This window comes from Takifugu rubripes, chromosome 13, assembly GCF_901000725.2.
Source record: "Takifugu rubripes chromosome 13, fTakRub1.2, whole genome shotgun sequence".
Lineage (NCBI taxonomy): Eukaryota > Metazoa > Chordata > Actinopteri > Tetraodontiformes > Tetraodontidae > Takifugu > Takifugu rubripes.
In genome coordinates, this window is record NC_042297.1 from 7000327 (window position 1) to 7013489 (window position 13163).

At 43.8% G+C, this 13163-nt stretch overlaps 2 protein-coding genes across 5 annotated transcripts; one reads left to right on the plus strand and one right to left on the minus strand.

The window, feature by feature from the left end:
* Window positions 1-122: 122 nt before the first annotated feature.
* gnpnat1 (glucosamine-phosphate N-acetyltransferase 1) lies at window positions 123-3198 on the plus strand. Of its 4 annotated transcripts, none has more exons than XM_029846461.1 (6): window positions 123-261; window positions 952-1115; window positions 1276-1338; window positions 1435-1562; window positions 2085-2146; window positions 2229-3198. In XM_029846461.1, exons 2-6 carry the CDS (start codon window positions 962-964, stop codon window positions 2371-2373), a joined length of 552 nt encoding a protein of 183 aa, XP_029702321.1. In that variant the 5' UTR covers window positions 123-261; window positions 952-961; the 3' UTR covers window positions 2374-3198. The 4 variants fall into 4 exon arrangements, with proteins under 4 accessions (XP_029702321.1, XP_003969559.1, XP_011607965.1 ...); XM_003969510.3 differs by having other exon boundaries at window positions 2257-3198; XM_011609663.2 differs by having other exon boundaries at window positions 125-261; window positions 1007-1115; window positions 2257-3198.
* On the minus strand, window positions 3193-9292 carry styx (serine/threonine/tyrosine interacting protein). The gene is made up of 11 exons (XM_003969524.3): window positions 9080-9292; window positions 8764-8796; window positions 5986-6039; window positions 5814-5911; window positions 5674-5734; window positions 5559-5595; window positions 5430-5469; window positions 5258-5308; window positions 5015-5087; window positions 4144-4237; window positions 3193-3726 (listed from the first exon to the last, which is right to left on the minus strand). The coding sequence occupies exons 1-11, from the start codon at window positions 9239-9241 to the stop codon at window positions 3653-3655; spliced, it is 777 nt and encodes a 258-aa protein (XP_003969573.2). The 5' UTR covers window positions 9242-9292; the 3' UTR covers window positions 3193-3652.
* Window positions 9293-13163: the final 3871 nt, after the last annotated feature.

Genomic DNA, 13163 nt, shown 5'->3' on the forward strand with positions numbered 1-13163 from the left:
TGTGGTACAATTGTGAGTGAGTGAACACGAAGATCTGACCGAAGCGCAGTCGTGGCACTCTGACGCCATCAGCCTGCGTCGCCCTCTGCCACGTCACGCTGACTGATCGTGGAAAAGCAAATATTAGCCGTGGACGCCCTCTCACGCCGAATGATGTAGCACAACCCCAGGGAAAAGCAGTCTTACCGGCATCTACTGCGCGACTTATCGTTCCGGGAACTGAAGTAGACCGTCTCCACGCGTGTCTCTCCGTTTTTAATGGTGGGTAGGTGGAGGTATCCCGACTAACCGCGTAGCTTCTCGCTTCATAGAGCTTCGACAGGCGGGGACATGGCAGCGCCTGAACCGGTGAACTTTCCCCACTGTGGGGCCAATCAAGTTTATAATATCGCCTCATCTCGACGCAGACCAGCTACGATTACATCTTGGAAGACTTTAAGTCTTTGGAAATGTGCTTGTTAAACGGTCTGATTCATTAATCCAAAACCCGCGTAATTGATGTTGATTTACATTTAAATATTTAGCGTTTACACCTGGCCCTTTGTTACTATGTATGAGTCAAGTGTGGAATATTGACTACTGACAGGAATCCCGGAAATAGATCATTTCTGTGTGCCACCCAAAAGTTCAGAGGTGTTTTTTAGAAAGGGACATTGACTTATGGTTAAAAAGGAATAGAATCAGTAGTCTGGACTCCACCTTTCTGAACATTACTATTGTCCCCTTCAGGTGGACATCCTTGTCCGACAGGATCTGGGTTGTCCAGGGTTATTGCACCTCTCTAGCCATTTTCTATTGGTAAAGTTGTGTTTGTCAAGTCAAAGTTCTGTGTTCACCTGCCAGGCAGTGACAACATCATTGGACTGTTGCAGCAGCTTAGAAAGGTTTTCTGCGTCATCCTGATCTTTTTATTTGTGTGGACTTACCAGTTTGGTTGCTGCTCTTGGACAGATATTGTAGAATGCTGTTGGACGAGACTCCACTTTTTGATCCCTCCCTGCTTCAGGATTTAGACTGGAGTAGCAGCACGGTATCCTTCTCTCCCCCTATCTCCCCCTCTTGTCCAGGAGAAGGCTTGGTGCTGCGGCCACTCTGCACGGCTGACTTCAACCGGGGTGAGTCCAACACTTTGGATAATACTACTTGGATTAAACTAAGTTATATACTCAGAAACCGGTAGATTGTTTGGGAAAGCATTTAGCCTCCTCTTAACTGGATGAGTCACAAGAGATGGATGACAATGACTCCTAGTTGTTTCCATGTTCTGTGTTCCAGGATTCTTCAAGGTTTTGGCTGAGCTCACTCAGACTGGTGATGTCACAGCAGAGCAGTTCCTAAGTCAGTCACACTGTACACACATTTTTAAAACTGTATCCTACATTTGGCAAAATAAATTGGCTCCATCTTACCTTTATCTTGTGTGTTGGCATCCAGAAAAGTTTGAGCACATGAAGAAAACTGGAGACTACTACATCATCGTGGTGGAAGACACAAATCTGGGAGAAATTGTTGCAACAGCCACCTTAATTACAGAGCATAAATATATCCACGCATGTGCAAAGGTAAATCCAACAGTCATTTAATAAAAGACGTGGAAGTACGTTGCAGGCAGCATTATGAGGATGCTTGGATGGTCATCTATCCTGACCGTGACGCTTGTGCCCTCAGCTTCAAAGAGTTTAGTTGAGTGTGATCAGAGGGCAGAGCTACACAGTTCAGATTTTCTACCTTCACAAAGTGCTTCAAATATAGTGCCTTACCTGAAAAATAACAACATATAATTCATAGCTAGTTAAGTGCTAAAGTAACAATTTGATATTTAGCCTCTAAAATATTTAGCTGACTGGCACCTGACTGACAAACATGTAGAGTTGTAGCATAGTCCAAGCTTCCTTTGTGAGCAGCAGGATGCAGAAGTCCAGCCCGAATGCTCCAAGAACCAGAGCAATACTGCACTTTTCTGAGAAAACAGAGCTAAATACTGGGATTATTTTAAGTGGGTCAAGATGAACTTGCACTAAAATCCAGTGTGATGGTGTTTAATGAGACCTGGGTGTCTGAAAGAAAGCCTGTTCTGTCTGCAGAGAGGCCGAGTGGAAGAAGTGGTAGTCAGCAATGTGTGCAGAGGGAAGCAGCTCGGCAAACTGTAAGCTTGCATACACGGGAGATTGATCTCCTTTTCGCGTGCACATAAAATATTTTCTTAAAGTTTGTGCTGTTAAATGAAGGTGTCGCTGTCTCTCACATCTCCCACAGGTTAGTTTCAACCTTGACTCTTCTCAGCAACAAGCTGAAGTGCTACAAAGTCACACTGGAATGTTCTTCCCAAAACACGGCTTTCTATCAAAAGTTTGGCTACAAGGCTTCAGCTGAAACCTACATGCAGTGTCGATTCTTTGACTGAGGACTTGACCACCATAAACCTGCTTTTTGGGGTGGAATAAGACTTCATGCTTAAGATGAACACTGAAGAACCTTAAGGGCAGCAAATATGAGAAGCCATCATCCTGCATCACAGAATCAGTAATACAGGCTACCTTGCCACACTGGAGCCCTGATATCGGCCTCAAGTCATCATGTGTTACTTCACTGATGGATAAGTGGCTGTTTTTTTTTTTTTTTTTGACAAATATAGAAATTGAGTTTAGAGAAGAGATTGATCTATAAATCTGAGATACAGGTCTGTTCTTTTAGCACATCTTTATCAGCTGCTTCAGTCTTTAATTTGACCAGCGGGGAAACTCAAGATGAATTATTCCATTTAGTTTTGTTGCTGCTGGAAGAGTTTGACTGTTAAAATATTTCTAGTATATTATGTTTCTACCATGTGACAATTTAGAAATTGCTAAAATATGCTCTGTATTTTTAAAAAAGTCCAGACTTTTGTAAACAAAAATGGTTTTTTTGCTTCAGAATGTTGTTACTCTGGATATGGGGATGATATTTATGTAATTTATTTGCATATGTAATGGCTATTAATAATTTCCTCTGCATTTGTGGTTATTGTGGTGTGAACGTCTGCCTGCTACTCTGCTACGAGTGTGAAATCGGAGCACTTCGGGTTTGGAACTACACCGTCCTCCTGACAGCAGTGACGAGTGGCCACACTTTCATGTCCATCTCCTTGACCTGATGGTTCGTTACCGTGGGAAAGATGTGCGGTAAAAGTGTCCTGAATAGAAAACCCCAGTTAAAGGAGTCAGACTTGTGTTTATTAAGCAGTGAGTTGTTATTTTTCCAGTTCTTTCACTCCCACATTAAGCTCCATATTAGTTCTATCGCTCCCAAGATAAAGGCGTTGCTTCTCCTCTTCCTTCATTACCTTCCCTTTTTCTAACTGCCTCTTTCTGGTCTTCTACACGTGTTCAAGTATTGGAAGAACATTATTGCAATACTGTCCCACTGAAAATGCAAAATGCTTAAATATTATAAAACTGCAAAAAATCTCCCCTCAGTGCATACAGCTCCAGAAAAAAAGTTCAGATTTGTTCCATCCCTATCAGTCCTCCATGTCTCAGACTAGAATGGTCCTGCTGCAACCCCACCCCCACCCCATAGAAAAAGTTCAAATATTTACATTTTTAATCCCATTAAAAATGTAAAAAGAAAAGATCAGAGTGCACTACGCCACGCTGCTAAATATCAGCAAAGCTCATCTGTTGTGTGCCGCTGCAACCTGCATGGCTCCAAAGTCCTCATCCTCCTCCAGGCTCCTTTTACGGCTTCCTGGTATGGGAGAAATAAAGAGAAGGCATCCACGTCATTTAAACAGTCAGTCCTAACAAATCACACCTTCATCTGTGACAGTGAGATAATCTCAGAACAGGAACCACAAACCACTGGATTGAGTTCAAGCCCACTACGTTACCAGACCCAACCCTCAACATAGAGAGGCCACCCTGCACACCACAACAATGGACTTGGAAGAGAGGGTCTGGACTTGAGGGACACCTTAATCACATCATTGAAATGTGTTGCGAAAAGAACAATTAAATTAAATGGGATTGGACACTTGTATGGTCCTGGGAGACACGTGCGATTAACGGAATGATGGTACTGGATAAACTCTGTTGGAATTGGAACATTTCACAAATGACTGATACTAAAGTGGGTCAGAGCTGAAGAGGGGAGATCTACACAAACCTGCCACTCCGGCCTGCAGGGAGAAGGATCTGCCCAGCTGCATCGGCGACATCATTTTGATGGTCAATTTGGCCAAGTATATCGCTTCATATTCCTTCAAAAACAGAAAATACCATAAAGAACAGAAATGCTGTCGTGAGAAAGCCTGTGTTAAACTTAAAGGAATGTTCACAATCCAAATTAATGATGGTTTTGTTTGTAACAATCAAAGCTAGAAGATGGACACGACACCAGATAGACCCGAATGTCGAAGCCCACGGTCACACCGTGAATCGCCAGTGAGACTGAAACCAGAGTTTTAAGGCCAAAGCTCGGGAAAACTGGAGCTCCAACCAGTGAGGTGGTCGGTTCAAGCGCCACAGAGAGCCGAAGAACCACAGCAGCTGTGATGACCAGCTGTGCTGCTGATGCTCCAGAGATCAGATAAAAACCTCCCAGGGTCATGTGAAATCAGCTGCTGCTGCTCTGACCTGTCGGCTGAACAGACCTTGACCTCTGAAGTCATGCCGATGGTGTGGAACACACTACAACTGTGTTGCTTTCATGGACCTTCAGGATATTCAAATGGCCAAAACCCACCATTAACACTTCTCACCGTCAATAGCAGGTTTCTGTGTTATTCTATCCTAAGACTGACTGAAATTATCAACAGATCTTGTAGAACACAAAGCAACCCCCCCGAAGAAGAACACCTGATAAACTCAGTCTAAAGAAAAGAGTCACAATGTTTGAGTTGATAAAAGAAAAAAGTTTCATAAATCTACTGCTTTGTTGTCCAGATCAGGCCTATAAAGACACATGTGCTCCTCTAAAGTCAGTGTGTTGCTGCTAGATCAGGTGTTTTTGCACCATCACTCATCTGCCTACTTGCCTGTAGTTGGTGCACAAAGCCCACATTGGGATTGATGCAGAACCTTCTTTCCTGGACGTGGTTGAAAGCCTCCCTGTAGAGTTGAGTGTGTTGTTAATGTGGAAGAAAAAAAAACACTTCTCACTGCAACAAACAGTTCCGGTAGAATGAAAGAGGCACACCTGTCTGCTCATTCTTACAATACATTTGAACACAATTTCTAATGTAGATAAGAAAAAAACAAACCAAGCACTCAAACCTCACCTGTACTTCATCCCAAATGTTTCCATAAGGTACGCAATCACTAAGGCAGCACTGAAGCACATTTAAAAAGGGTTAAAGAAAGGTTTATATTCCTCCCACGGCTTTATTCTCATTAATCGTTCAGGGACGTTATTAGACCAAATGTAATAAATACCCACAAAAACACACCAACCTTCTTGATATCCCTGCATTACCATGAACTAGTACCTTTCCTACAAAACAAGAGAAAATGTTGCTTATTATTTTACACATGTTGCCAACTGGACTTTGTGATTGACCACTGGACTGCTGCAAGCCTCACCTCCGGTTGCTAAGCAGCTATCAATAAATTCTTTAGTCTGTGGGCAGAAGAATACAACAGGAAGTGAATTCTGCAACATTCCAGTGTAGATGATGAAGGAAAGGTTGGAACTCACAGTTGGAAAAAAACGGATGATGTTTTCCACTGGATTGTCAGCAATATCCAACACAAGATATCTGCAAAGATTCAAACCTTCTCAGCCCAGGAGGCTGTAACATTGTTCACACAAGGAACCAGGAGCACTGCCGTTCTTACCGAAATGTATGAGGGAAATTAGGCTTGATAAAATTGGCCTCGATGTCTTGGCGGACACACACAATGTGTGTTACACCCTGTGTCTCCAGAATTGGCAGCTAGATGAAGATAAAGAACACAAATGAACCTCGGGACATTGTTGAAGTGCTGTTAAAAGCTGTGAAGAGTTTACCTTGCTTTTCATTGCAGAAGAGTAGGGACCTAAAAACAGACCTGGTAATATCTCCTGGAAATGAAATGATATTCTCAGGCTCCACAAATAAATGTCTCTCTCAGGTAATGGAATGTTGAAAATCAAAGCATTTTATTTACAAGTTGATCTTTTTTTCCAACCACCTCAAATGGTGCTATTCCAGGCGGCAGCCAGTAGTAGCAGCTCCCTACACCTAATTGTTCTTTTTAAAATTTTCTTAGTGCTTGCTACACTTGTTTACATACTTTGCTCTTTGGTAGTTACTTTCTTTCTTTCCTTTTACAACTGGAGTATTCAGACACCATGTTTTGGAGGCTCGAATACTTTTTTCTCTGTTTTGTGGTGCTTGGATTATTCGCGGCCCCCATCAGCTGTGCCGAGAAGCGGACTGGTATTGTTTACACACGAGACCAGCTGATGGCTCTAAGACCACCATCCTTCGTGGTCGGAGAGAAGCCCCAAATCCCGAAGGAGCTGAAGAGGAAACGACGAGGGAGCAAAGCTGGAGTTAAACAGAGGATAAAGAGGCGACATTTTAAACCCTGCGTCCCCGCGGTCATAACGGGGAATGTCAGGTCGCTGGCAAATAAGATGGACGAGCGGGAGGCGCTCACACGGATACAGAGGGAGTACAGAGAGGCCAGTATCATGTTTTTCACAGAGACATGGCTCCACGGACTGATACCGGACTCTAATGTGATGATCGCTGGTTTCAGCACTGTGCGAGTGGAACGAGACACCACTGCAGCCGGTAAGAAGAAAGGAGGGGGACTTGCCGTGTTCATTAGCAACAGGTGGTGCAACCCGGAGTATATTCACGTCAAGGAGCGCGTGTGCAGTCCTGACGTGGAACTTATTGCTATCGGACTCCGTCCATACTATTTGCCACGGGAGTTTACTAATGTCATCGCCATCACCGTTTATATTCCTCCGACTGGTAAAGCGAACACGGCCTGTGACGTTATTCACTCTGTTACGGCTGACCTGCAGACTAAACATCCCGGAGCCTTTATTCTCATCACAGGAGACTTCAATCATGCCTCCCTTAAGTCCACTCTCCACAGTGATGGAATGTAGGGAGCCTGAACACCACAGTGCCTGAACACCACAGTGCGGGTCATGTTCTTTGACTTCTCTTCTGCCTTCAACACCATCCAACCAAGACTGCTGAGGGCTAAGTTGGAGAACATGCAGATGGATGCTCCCCTTGTTTCTTGGATCGAGGCATCCCTGACAGGTCGAACAGTTTGTGAGAATGCGGAGCTGTATGTCCGACCCCCTGATGAGCAACACAGGGGCTCCACAAGGAACTGTGCTGTCCCCCTTTCTGTTCACCACCTACACAGCTGACTTCCAGTACCACTCTGAGACATTTCACCTCCAGAAGTACCCGGACGACACAGCCATAGTCGGCTGAGTGAGAATGGACAAGAGGATGAATACAGGGACCTTGTGGAGAGTTTTGTTAGGTGGCGCAGGGAGAACCTTCTGCAGCTCAACGTGACCAAGACGAAGGAGATGGTGTTGGATTTCAGTAAAAGCAAGTCCCCACCCTCCCCAGTCTGCATTAGTGGAAAAGATGTGGAAATAGTCCCATCTTACAAGTTCCTGGGTGTTCAGCTGGACAATAAACTGGAGTGGTCCACAAACACCAATGCTGTTTACAAGAAGGCCATGGGCAGATTCTACTTCCTCAGGAGACTCAGGTCCTTCAGTGTTTGCAGCAGGATGCTCCACATGTTCTGTCAGTCTGTCATGGCTAGTACCATCTTCTTTGCTGTAGTGTGCTGGGGAGCAAGCATTAAAGCTAAGGATGCCAACAGACTCAACAAACTCATTAAAATGGCAGGGTCTGTTGTTGGCTGTAATCTTGCAAACTTGGACGAGGTGGTGAGGGACAGGATGGTGTTGAAACTGCGGACAATCATGGACAGTCCCTCCCACCCCCTCCATAACACAGTGGACAAACTGAGAAGCAGCTTCAGCAACAGACTCCTGCAGCCTCGCTGCTCGAAGGAACGGTACAGGAAGTCATTTATGCCGTCCGCCATCAGACTCTATAATTCATCCAAACCAATAATTGTTTACTGTTTATGTTGTAATTTTATTTCTATTGTATTCTATATTCATGCATATATGCTTATAATATATATATATAACACTGTATATGCAGTATATATGCTTATAACATTCTAATCTTATTTGTATTTTATTTATTCTATTTCTATACTTTGTAAACACAAAACCTACACTACAGTTATATTAATTAATGTTTAGGCTGCTACTACAATTCAATTTCCCTATGGGGATGAGTAAAGTAAATCTTGAATCTCAAGGTTGAGTGACTTTTAGTGCAGAAAATCAACTGATTTAGAGTTTTAAATAAATGTATTGTTAAAGCTGGATTTATGTGCATCTCTAGTCCACAGCTTACATGTGAAACCTGCACTGAGGTCAAGGTCTGCATGGTTAGATTTACATGAATTTGTTTCTTTAAGCACTCTGAAACTGGTCTATAGGCAGCAGGACATGAAGCTGATAAAAGTGCATAAAGCATAATTTGGACTTGAGATAGGAAGAACAGGGGCTGATAACAACACCGTCAGTCATGCTTCCAGTAAGTTCTCCCAAATCTAACATAGAATTCAGTTTCTGTATTAGATCGTATACTTTTTGTTCACGTTTCAGGAAATGCAACTGGAGAGCAGACAGGGCAAAATATTAATTTGGATTTACCGATGACGACGTTCAACATACCTGCATTTCTCGTCTCATTGGATAAACCCAGTCCTGCAGAGTGAAACCAACCAAACATGAATCAACTTCACTTTCTTGACATTCAAGTAACTCGATTAATTTTCACCCTCAAACAAGGAGAGAAACAAGAACTGGATGGCTTTGGGTAAAATATGCAGGTAATGTTCGGGCTCGATCATCACAAGTAGTTTAGTTTCACGGATCAAACTTGAAATGCACAGTTTCTACCCGATGAGCAGTAAAAGCTGAGGGACGGTGAAGTGAGAGCTCAGATTAGCCTCACACACATCAGCTAACAGGCTGCTAACAGGCTCACCAGAAGCTCCTCTTTGGTCACGGGTAGAGACGGGAACTGTAGCTTGTTGTCCGCGTCCATTCTGCTCACGGCTCGGACCAACCGACCAGGCTCTGCCCTCGGTATCGGTGTTTCAGGAGGCTTAGCCGGAAAAACCACAGGATTTGTTTCGCGACTCCACATGCATGTCCGCCATGCTGTCTTCTGACAGAGGAGTCACGTGACCCGCATGACGGCTGGTATGTGGGCTGGTGAGGTGAAGAAATACGAGTCATTGCGCCATCTGGCGGCAGCCCTGAGAAGCGACCCCGTTCAGAAAACCAGTCAGTCCCCCCTCTCTCATGGATATCTATATCTATATCTCTCCTTGGTGTAAATATATATATGTATATGCCACTGATAGAGATATATATATATATATATATATATATATATATATATATATATATATATATATATATATATATATATATCTCTATCAGTGGCATATACATATATATGCCAACATTACCTGCATATTTTACCCAAAGCCATCCAGTTCTTATATATATATATATATATATATATATATATATATATCTATCAGTGGCGGGCCGTGCATTTCACACCTAGTGCTCGTCTGAATCAATCCAACCCTCAATAACTGTTTTATGGCTATAAAACTTCTACTGCAACACACATAAAAAAAAAAGCATCAAAACAACCTGATAAAATTGAAATATTATTGTGACAAGCTAGGTCTTTAGGTTGCGGAAGAACTCAGACACAGTCTTCTGCCTGCTTATTCTGCAGTTCTGCTGCAGAATAGAGTCACTTTATTAATCACTCAAGTGAAGACATGTGAACGAAGGGAGGTCTTCGATCACACACATAACCTAGTTTATGGTGTGCAAGTGCAAACAGTAATTAAAACAGTAATTAAATACATCAACAACCAGAACTCAATAAATAGAACACTACCATTGAAAGTTGCAAAAGATAACATTTACAATGAACAAAAACAGGGTTAACACCAACCTGAACCCACTGACACACTGCCACAAAGCATGCTGGGAAATCCCCACACTGACCCTCCCCAACACGCTAAATTATTTAGGAATATAGCAACATTTTAGTATAATAATCCGGACTTTTGATTTTACTCACCAAAAATCCTGATTATTTGTACACAAAATCCATCCTCCTTTCTTTCCTCAAGAAGATTTCAATTACTCTCTTACATCAAGAAGTCCTTTTCTATCGCCATCGAAGCTAATGCTGAAAGTCGAGCCTGCCCTGTCGTATTTCTGGCATACGTTTTAATTCGCTTTAGGGCTGAGAATGTCCGTTCAACAGAAGCAGTAGACACGGGGATGGTCACCGCCAAACACAGTCTATCAGTCTTTTTAAGGTTTCCCTATTTTTCTTCACCTTTTCGTTGCGGAGCTCCGTTTCCCTGCACACTTGCTCGCTCAGCTGTAGATCCACTCTGGTTTCCCCAAAAGTTTTGGAAAGCACCGTTGCTTGTAAGTGCAGTGCTTTGATGCCTCGTTGCTGCCTTGGTTAGGCAAGTCAAATTTACAAATCCAGTGTGGCTCCAAACACCATGTCGATCAGTGGCAAATAACAAGCACTCCCAGCAATACAATTTGCAGCGTTCCTCGGAGCCTGTGAGCCAGGAGTACCGCTCGTAGTTAGTGGACTGAAAGTGGCAGACAAATCCTTTTCCCGGTTGCTACAGGCTTGCTAGCTTCGGAGTTGCCCGACCTTGCTTAACAACGTCCAGCTTTTCTTGAAAAGTCCATCTTGAAAATGGCTTTGACAGTAAATCTGTAACCAAATCCATTTCTTCTCCTACTTCAGCCATTGTGGGTTGACAAAACAGCTATTAAATCAACACAACAATATCTTTGCTTGTGCAGCTCGCTACAAATGCAGTTTGCTAGCTCTGGCTCGTACACTCTCTGACTATCCAATCAAAGCGTGTGAATACGCTGACGTTTCCTACGCCTGCTAGAAGGCCTTGGGGTCGCCAACTCAAAATCTGATTGGTTGAAGCAACAGTTTGATCGACATTTTTTCTATGCTACAGGGCCCGCAGAACTGATTGTGAAGGCCTCCAGGCAGATTTCTTTGACCCTGGCAACAAATAGTGGCTGCAATGTGATTGGTTAAATGCTTGAATATGAAAATACACGTCTGGAAGCAGCGCAACCAGGGGACTAGCAATGAAAGGAAGCGGACAGACCATTTGGAATTATTTAATACATATTCATGGACAAAATAATATTTTAATTATATTTTGAAAATATAATTAACATCAGTCTGTGATTCAGATATTTTTAGGCCAGCAGAGAAGGCCTTGCAGGCCCTGACGGCCCACCACTGATATATATATATATATATATATATATATATATATATATATATATATATATATATATATATATATATATATATATATATATATATATATATACTGTATATATACTGTATATAAGGAGATGCTCTGTCCCCCCTGCTGTTCTGCATAGGCCTAAACCCCTCAGCCAGATCATCACAAAGAGTGGTGATGGGTACCAGTTCCGAAGTGGAACAACCGTCAGCCACCTCCTCTACATGGATGACATCAAGCTGTATGCCAAGAACGAGCATGACATCGACTAATGGTAACCATGAGGAGACAGCTAGGAGGTAAGCCACAGCCAAATACCTGCAGAGGTTAAGACAGGTCCTGAAAAGTCAGCTGAATGGTAAGCACAAGATCCAGGCCATAAACACCTACGCCCTGCCAGTAATCAGATACCCTGCTGGCATAATACCCTGGCCACTGGAAGATACAAGCCACTAACATCAAGACACGGAAGCACCTCACCATGCACGGAGGGTTTCACCCTAAGTCCAGCGTCCTGAGGCTGTACACGAAGAGAAAGGAAGGGGGCCGAGGACTAGTAAGTGTCCAAACTACTGTCCAGGAGGAAACAACAAGCCTCCAAGAATACATCAAGAAGATGGCCCCCACTGACCCACTGCTGAGTGAATGCCTCAGGCAACAAAAGCCCACCAAGGAGGAGGAACCTGAGGGGCTATCATGAAAGGACAACCCCATGCATGGAATGTACCACCGACAAATTGGCACTAATCATGGCTGCACAAGAACAGGCTCTGAGCACCAGAGCAATAGAGGCCAGGCTCTACCATACCAGACAAGACCCCAGGTGCAGACTGTGTGGAGATGCTAGCAGGCAAGGCAGACATGGAGCGGCATAACCAGGTGGCTGGGATAGTGTACAGGAAAATCTGCACTAAGTATGGACTGGAGGTCCCAGGGTCCAGGTGGGAGACACCTCCGAAAGTGGTGGAGAACAAGCAGGCAAAGATCCTGTGGGACTTCCAGATCCAGACTGACAAGATGATGGTGACCAACCAGCCTGACATAGTGATGGTGGATAAACACCGAAAGACAGTGGTGGTGATAGATGTAGCAATCCCGAGTGATAGCAACATCAGGAAGAAGGAACACGAGAAGCTGGAGAAGTACCAAGGGCTGAACGAGGAGATAGAGAGAATGTGGGGCATGAAGGCAACAGTGGTCCTAGTGGTGATCGGGACACTAGGGGCAGTAACACCCAACCTGAGTAAATGGCTCCAACAGATACCAGGAACCACATCAGAGATCTCTGTCCAGAAGAGCGCAGTCCTAGGAACAGCTAAGATCCTACGCAGAACCCTCAGACTCCCAGGCCTCTGGTAGAGACCCAAGTCTGGTAAACCCAAGTCTAAAGGAAGGAGGCACCACCCAGGAGGGCGAGGAAGAGATTTTATATATATATCTTTTACAATCAAAATTGTTTCAGATGCTATATAAATAAAGATTGATTTGATTTGAGCACTTCACCTGCTTCTTGTGTTCCTTCTTCCTGATACATACATACATACACACACACACGCACGCACACACACACACACACACACACACACACACACACACACACACACACACACACACATACAACAAGGTCTGCGTCAGGGTTTGTGGAGCAGGGCAGAGAACATGTTACTGCATAGGCCGAAACCCCCTCAGCCAGATCATCACAAAGAGTGGTGATGGGTACCAGTTCCGAAG